The 8,533-nt window shown below is 38.2% G+C and overlaps 1 protein-coding gene across 1 annotated transcript; it reads right to left on the bottom strand.

Moving 5' to 3' along the window:
* Positions 1-1,898: 1,898 nt before the first annotated feature.
* Positions 1,899-6,203, bottom strand: LOC116811373 (large ribosomal subunit protein eL20-like). Its single transcript, XM_032756416.2, has 2 exons — positions 6,157-6,203; positions 1,899-2,543 (listed from the first exon to the last, which is right to left on the bottom strand). The coding sequence occupies exons 1-2, from the start codon at positions 6,201-6,203 to the stop codon at positions 1,940-1,942; spliced, it is 651 nt and encodes a 216-aa protein (XP_032612307.2). The 3' UTR covers positions 1,899-1,939.
* Positions 6,204-8,533: the final 2,330 nt, after the last annotated feature.

An 8,533-nucleotide genomic window follows, 5' to 3' on the forward strand; every position in this document is an offset into this window, starting at 1 on the left:
TTCTTTAGGAAAGATAAATAGGCTTCTAGAGAAAAAATAGGAGATAAGAAAGTTTGTGATAATGTTTGTCTATGCAGGTACAAATGGTCTTTCTAGCTCGTTCATATCCATGAAACTCCCCAAGAGAGAGGATTTGTGGTAGGTTTAGTCTTAGTTTTTCTCCTGGTAATGGAAACCACCCCAAGGAGGGAATTTATGGCAGTTTTCATTTCTCAGAAATTTCTTCATCATATAAGAAAAGCTCTAAGAAGGCTTCTTTCTGTATCTATTGAATCTCAAGTGTCTTCAGCATAAAATAACCTTTATAACAACTCTGGGGTTCTCAGTGAAAGCCATTTTGGAATGGAGTGTGTTCAGGCATTAAAAGTCAGAGCACTACCAATTATACCTCAATAAAGCTGTGGGGAAATGTCATAGAAGGTATTTTCACTCTAAAGGAGTTAGGCAAATAGAGCAGGAATGTATATAAATAATTGGGCAAAGCACGTTGTGTATCAGATACTCATGAAAACTGAAGGCAACATTTTCAAAAAAAAAAAAGGATATATCTCATTATTATTTTTACTGTTTTATTTTTTAATTGGCATATAAAATCGTATGTATTTATTATGAACAAAATGATGCTTTTTGTTTTTGTTTTTTGAGACGGAGTCTCGCTCTGTCACCCAGGCTGGAGTGCAGTGGTGCGATCTCAGCTCACTGCAACCTCCGCCTCCCGGGTTCAAGCAATTCTCCTGCCTCAGCCTCCCGAGTAGCTGGGACTAAAGGCACATGCCACTATGCCCAGCTAATTTTTGTATTTTTAGTAGAGACGGGGTTTCACCATGTTGGCCAGGTTGGTCTTGAACTCCTGACCTCATGTGATCCACCTGCCTTGGCCTCCCAAAGTGCTGGGATTACAGGCGTGAGCCACCACGCCCGGCCCAAAATAATGTTTTGAAGTTTATATACACTCTGGGATGACTAAATCTAGCTAATTAACATATACATTATCTTACATGGTAATACTTTTTGTGGCGAGAACATTTAACATTCAGTTTCTTAGCATTTTTCAAGAATACAATATATTACTGTTAACTATATTCACCATGTTGTACAATAGATCTTTTGAACTTATTTCTCCTAACAATTTTGTATTCTTTGACCAACATCATCCCAACTCCCTCCGGCAACCACCCCGACTCTGGTAACAACCATTGTACTTTCTACTTCTATGAGATCAACTTTTTTAGATACTTCATTTGAGTACAGTCATGTGGTATTTGTCTTTCTGTGTCTGGTTTATTTCACTTAACAAAATTTCCTCCAAGTTCATCCATGTTACTGTAAATGATAGAATTATCTTCTTTTTAATGGCTGAATAGTATTCCATTATGTATATGTTCCATATATCCATTCATCTGTTGATAGACAATTAAGTTGATTCCATATCTTGGCTATTGTGAATAATCCTGCAATAAACATTGGAGTGAGTATTCTCTCTTCACGATCTTGTTTCCGATTCCTTTGGCTATACACGCAGAAGTGGAATTGGCAGATCATATTGTAGCTCTATTTTTAATTTTTCGGGGAATCTCTATACAGTTTTTTTTATCATGGCTGTACTAAATTTACATTACCACCCACAGTTTGGAATGGTTCTCTTTTTTCCACATCGTCACCAACATTTATCTTTTGTCTTTCTGATAGTAGCTATTCTAACAAGTCTTAGGTGATAGCTCATTGTGGTTTTAATTTGCATATCCCTGATGATTAGTGATGTTGAACATTTTTTCATATACCTGTTGACCCATTTGTCTGTGTTCTCTTGACATATATGTATTCAGGTCCTTTCCGCATTTTTATTTATTTATTTATTTATTTATTTATTTATTTATTTATTTATATTTTTTGGCCTTCCCGATTTTATTTGGGGCATACCTGGGCAAGGGCCCTGCATCTAGAAGAAGGTGTTGGGCCTCTTGGTGGTGAAGCGTGGCTTGTGCTGATGGCGCAGGACCGGGTGGGGCAGCGGGAACTTGACCTTAGAGTCGTGGAACTGCTTGACGGATGGCCGGCGGCACTTGCGGGCTGCGATCTCCTCCACCTTCATGATCTGGATGCAGTGGGCCTGGGCGCAGTGCCGAGCGCCCATGACTCGGTAGCACTGGGTGACAGCACCCGCCGTGGTCAGGTCCTGGTATTCCTGATACAGGTTGTGGGTGCCGCTCAGGGAGTCACAGCGCAGCCAGATGCGGGAGTTCTTCACCCACAGAGGGGACTTCCCAAACACCCGCCCAGAGTAGGCAATCTCCCCTGAAAACTTCTTCATCTTCTTTAACTGAGATACGAAGTACCAGAAGCTGGACTTGGCGACGACACGATTAGGCGCAAACATTTGCATGCGGTAGAGGGGCGGTGTGTGGCATTTGGGGGTGGGCAGGTAGCGACCCACCACCTTGTACTCTCTTAAGTGCCCTATGCCTTCAGGGCGTCCTCTCTGAGCTCGCCGCCACCCGCAAAAGGGCTTTCCCCATTTTAAAGTCAGATTATTTGTTTTCCTGCTATTGAGTTGTTTTAGCCCCTTTATATTTTGGATATTAATTCCTTATCAGGTATATACTTTGCAAATATTTTCTCCCGTTATGTAGGTTGTCTCTTCACTCTATTGATTGTTTCCTTTACTGTGCAGAAGTTTTTCAGTTTGATGTAATCCCATGTGTCTATTTTTGCTTTTTTTTGCCTGTGCTTTGGGTTCATATCCAAAATTCATGCCCAGACCAATGAATCTTGCTCCAATGTCATAGAGTTTTTCCGCTATGTGTTCTTCTAGTAGTTTGATAGTTTGAGGTCTTACAATTAAGTCTTTAATTCAATTTGAGTTGGTTTTTGCATAATAAGTGAGATAGGGTCTATTTTCATACATTTGGATATCCAGTTTTCCAAACACCATTTATTGGCAAGACTATTCTTTTCCCATTATGGATTCTTTGCACCTTGGTCAAAAATCAGTCCTTTGCCCATTTTTAGATTGGAGTATTATCTGTCCTTTTATTGTTGAGATTAAGAGTTCTTTATATATTCCGTCTAGCAGTTCCTTGTATTTAGATTTTTTTCATCTTGTTTTACAACTTCTAATTTTTAACATGTTTTACAATGAATATAATAGTACAATAATTAATGTATATTACCTATAACTAAATTTGGGGTGTTTGCTCAAGGTTAGGAGCCTGCAATTAAAAGTCTAGAGACCACTGCTTTAGACCAAAATTATTTTTTTCCTCTCTCATCTGTTTGGTGTTTGCAAGAAGGGGAAGCTGAGTATGCTAAAGACAGACTTCAGCTCTTACATCTTTTAGCTACTGGCCTATTGATCTGTGCCTGGCAAGGGAAAGGTACTTTATGTTATGCTAAACAATTAACACATATTGCTTAGGAAACCCTAAATATGACAGACAAGAAGAGTGGCTAAAATGTAAGTGCTTACTATGTTAAAAAAAAAAAAAACAAAAACAAAAAAACAAAGCCTAGCACATAATGACTGCTTCAATAAATATTAGCCTAGGTAAACATCATCATTATTTTTATTATACTGATCAGGAGATAAAGAGTCATGTTAAGTAACACAACTAATGAATTGTAAAGCTGGAATCTGAATTCAGGTCCGACTGCAAAGCCCATTTTTTTCCATGGGACACTGCGTATTAGTCAAACTACAGGTCAGATTTTTGCAGTGAGTGGGAAGTTGGACTAGATGACTTCCCTTCCAATTCTAAGACATTATGAAAACATTTGATGTAAAGAAGCATTCAGGCCAGGTGCAGTGGCTCACGCCTGTAATCCCAGCACTTTGGGAGGCCGAGGCAGGCGGATCACGAGGTCAGGAGATCGAGACCATCCTGGCTAGCACAGTGAAACCCCGTCTCTACTAAAAATACAAAAAATTAGCCAGGCAAGGTGGCGGGCGCCTGTAGTCCCAGCTACTCGGGAGGCTGAGGCAGGAGAATGGCGTGAACCCCGGGGGGCGGAGCCTGCAGTGAGCCGAGATCGCGCCATTGCACTCCAGCCTGGGTGACAGCGAGACTCTGTCTCAAAAAAAAAAAAAAAAAAGAAGCATTCAGGTCTGTGTCAGTGGTGATTTTCATAGCTTATAAACATCTAGAGGCAAGAACCATTTTGTCTTACTTCCTTTGAATAATACCCAGTGACACATATAAATGGAATTAATAACTGTCTGTGATGGTGATATGCCAAACATTGACTTAAAGCTGATTAATGAAGAGATATATGATATTATTTGGGAGTTTTTATTATTGTTTATCTAATAATCAATTAGATTTTATTTATACTTATTATAGTCAGAATGCAAATTTGTATTTATAATACAATTTGTATTTCTACTTATTCAAAGTAGATTTCATTAAATACCCTGAAAGACAATCTAGGCAATACCATTCTGGACATAGGGAAGGGCAAAGATTTCATAACAAAGACACCAAAAGCAATCGCAACAAAAACAAAAATTGACAAGCGGGATCTAATTAAACTTAAAAGCTTCTGCGCAGCAAAAGAAACTATCAACAGAGTAAACAGACAATCTACAGAATGGGAGAAAATATTTGCAAACTCTGCATCTGACAAAGGTCTAATTTCCAGCATCTATAAGGAACTTAAACAAATTCACAAGAGAAAAACAAACAACCCCATTAAAAAGTGGGCAAACGGACGGGAGTGGCGGCTCACACCCATAATCTCAGCACTTTGGAAGGCCCAGGCAGGCAGATCACCTGAGGTCAGGAGTTCAAGACCAGCCTTGCTAACATGGCAAACCCTGTCTCTACTAAACATACAAAAATTAGCTGGGCATGGTGGCAGGCGCCTGTAATCCCAGCTACTCGGGAGGCTCAGGCAGGAGAATCACTTGAAACCTGGAGGCGGAGGTTGCAGTGAGCTGAAATCATGCCACTGCACTCCAGCCTGGGGAACAGAGTGAGATTCAATCTCAAAAAATATATATAATAATAATAATAAACTGGGCAAAGGACATGAACAGACACTTCAAAAGAAGACATATATGTGGACAACAAGCATATGAAAAACAGCTCAATATCACTGATGATTAGAAAAATGCAAATCAAAACCAAAATAAGATACCACCTCACACCAGTCAGAATAACTATTAAAATGTCAAAAAATAACAGATGCTGGTGAGGCTGGGAAGAAAAGGGAACTTACACTGTTGGTGGGAGTGTAAATTAGTTCCACCATGTGGAAAGCAGTATGGTGATGCCTCAAAGAGCTAAAAGCAGAACTACCATTTGACCCAGCAACCCCATTACTGGGTATATACCCAGAGGAATATAAATCATTCATTCTACCATAAAGACACATGCACACAAATGTTCATTGCAGCACTATTCACAGTAGCAAAGACATGTAATCAACCTAAATTCCCATCAATGACAACCTGGATAAAGAAAATGTGGTGCATATACACCATGGAATACTAGGCAGCCATGAAAAAGAATGAGATCATGTCTTTTGTGGGAACATGGATGGAGCTGGAGGCTATTACCCTTAGCAAACTAACACAGGAACAGAAAACCAAATATCCCATGTTCTCACTTATAAGTGGGAGTCAAATGGTGAGAACTTATGAATACAAGGAAGGAAACAACAGACACTGGGGTCTACTTGAGGGTGGAGGGTGAGAGGAGGGAAAGGAGCAGAAAAGGTAACTATTGGGTACTGGGCTTAATAACTGGGTGATGAAATAGTCTGTACAACAAAATCCCATGACACAAATTTACCTATGTAACAAACCTTCACATGCACCCCCAAACCTAAAATAGGAGTTTTTTAAAAAAGATAAAAACCCACTAAATGCCCATAGATTCCCCATACCCAGAGTGATACTTACTTGTGGGATGCTCTGTTTCCTGTATCAGAAATAGCCCTTTGGTTCCTGGCTCCTCTCCAAGGAATCCACTCCAGTGGGACTCTTTATTCACTGCCTCTTACCACACCTTGTCTTCTCCCCAACCCATGCCTTTCCTGATGCTTTCTGCCAACTCCCTGCCTGCCCATGCACCTTCACATCCTGCCATGCCTTGAACACTAGGTACAGACAGACTACCTCCCCAGGGCTTTCCCTGCCCGCTTCCCTCAGGATCTTACCTGCTTCTGGATCCACGGTCCCTTCCTGGCTTGTTTCCTGGCGCCATTCTAACCTTTCCAGCTAAAACATAAATGCCCAGAGAGCATAGACAAATTGCTGTGGTCTGAATGTTGATGTTTCCTCAAAACTCGTATGTTGAAACTTCATCGTCATTGTGATAGTATTAAGAGATGGGATCTTTGGGAGATGATTAGATCATGAGGGCTCATGAATGGGATTAGTGCCCTTACAAAAGAGACTTGCAGGATCCCCTTTTCCTGGGACACATAGAAGGAGCCATCTATGAGGTACAGCCTCTCACCAGACAATGACAATCTGCTGTTGCCTTGATTTTGGACTTCCTAGCTTCCAGAATTTTGAGTAATAAATTTCTGATGTTTATAGATTTTTTAAAGTAGATTTCATAAAAAATGTAATACACTTTTATTTTAACGAAGAACCCATACTCCATGTCCAAGTGAATTAGATGAATGGATTATGGCATGAAGATCAATTCATTTCAGCCAACTAATTTTTACAAACCACCATACAAATAATTAAGCTATTGTCATCAGCATGAATTAAATGGCCTTGTTTTTGTTTGTTATATATATATATAAATGGCCTTGTTAATGTCCAGTTAAATAGTAACATGTACCCCTTGCCAATAGTCTAAGGGCTATATAGTATATTACCACCCAAATTATGTTATGAGCAGTAAGTCCATTTTATACAGCTAGCAAACTAAATGAGAGGGAATAAGAGTATAAGAGTGCATTATTCTTTATGAAATAAAGCTCATTTAATTTTACCCAATAGCAGAAAACAGATATAAAAACACTCCCAATTTAGTGAAGCAAAATCAAGATATAAAGTTGAATGAGCTATTTCATATACTCAATGCTTTCACTTGCTTCCAATATAGTTTATCTTTCCCTTAACTGCCATGATTTTAATTCACTGACTGATGCATACTTCTTCTGGCAAAGGTATTGAGAAATGTATAATAATTGGTGTTCTACAAGATATAAGATTTCTGTTGGAAATTATTTCTTTATAGATGAAGATTATTTTCCACTAAGAGATTTATACTATAATTAGAAAAATGATGGTCTAAGCCCTAGTGGAAATATCATACTTTAATTGGTATTCATTTGTTTCAGACAAGCCCATGGAGAAAACTAGGAGCTCCATTTTATTGATGTTAAATTGTTAACTGTGAAATCAACTAAATTGCTTTCTCACTTAAATATCTGAAATGACTAGCCCACCTAATTACTTTTTAAAACAATAGTTAGTATCTTCCATTAGCTGAACAATCCTTCATACCAAAATTTTTTAAAACCCTTTACACAAAAATATAGGCTCAGGTAAAATTGGAAAGGCAGTAAAATATTTTAAGTATGCTTAAAATTACTGTATTTTAGGAAAACCCAGAGATTTTACAAATATCTCAAGCTGAAATAATATATTTCATATTTTGAGAGTTTATTTATAGATATATTTGATTCAATGTCAGATGAGCCAGGGTCAAAGCCTGCTAATGGCAATAAGACTATGGTTGAACTACTCATTTATAAGCTAAAAACGAAAGTATTTATTGTTTATCCACTTCCTTACCCTTCATGATAGGAGAAAACCATATTTCAAATTAATTCAGATGATATTTACTGAGTACAATTTGCATGATGACTTGAAACTTAAGGGCAGTCAAGGTAACATTCAGCCCATTTGTCTTCATATACCACCCAAATATCCTGGAAAACCCAAAATTTCATCATTCAAACTCCAGTTGATCATTGAACAACATAATTTTGAACTACACAGGTTCATTTACAAGTGGATTTTTTTCCATATAAGTTACACTGAGTGTTCCTGCCTCTCCTGCCTCCCCTTCCACCTCCTCCACTTCTTACAACTCTGCCACCCCGGAGATAGCAAAACCAACCCATCTTCTTCCTTTTCCTCTTCAGCCTACTCACAAGAAGATGGTAAAGATGAAGACTTTTATGATGATCCACTTCCACTTAATGAACAGTAAATATATTTTCTCTGATAATTTTATTAATATTCTTTTCTCTAGCTTACTTTATTGTAAGAATACCATATATAATACATATAACCTACAAAATTTGTGTTACTCGACTGTTATCAGTAAGGCTTCCTGTCAACAGTAGGGTATTAGCAGTTAAATTTTGGAGAAGTCATAAGTTATTTGCAGATTTTAAACTGTGTGTGGGGGGGTCAGGGTTCGTAACCTTCACATTGTTCAAGGGTCAACTGTATATATTCTAAATTATATGTTACATATGAAAGTAACAAAAAAGTATTTGTCACAACATGTTTCCATTTTTAAATTGAAACATATTATTACATAAAAATACTTTTCAACATTTT

Source organism: Hylobates moloch, unplaced genomic scaffold (assembly GCF_009828535.3).
Source record: "Hylobates moloch isolate HMO894 unplaced genomic scaffold, HMol_V3 SCAFFOLD_7, whole genome shotgun sequence".
Taxonomy (NCBI): domain Eukaryota; kingdom Metazoa; phylum Chordata; class Mammalia; order Primates; family Hylobatidae; genus Hylobates; species Hylobates moloch.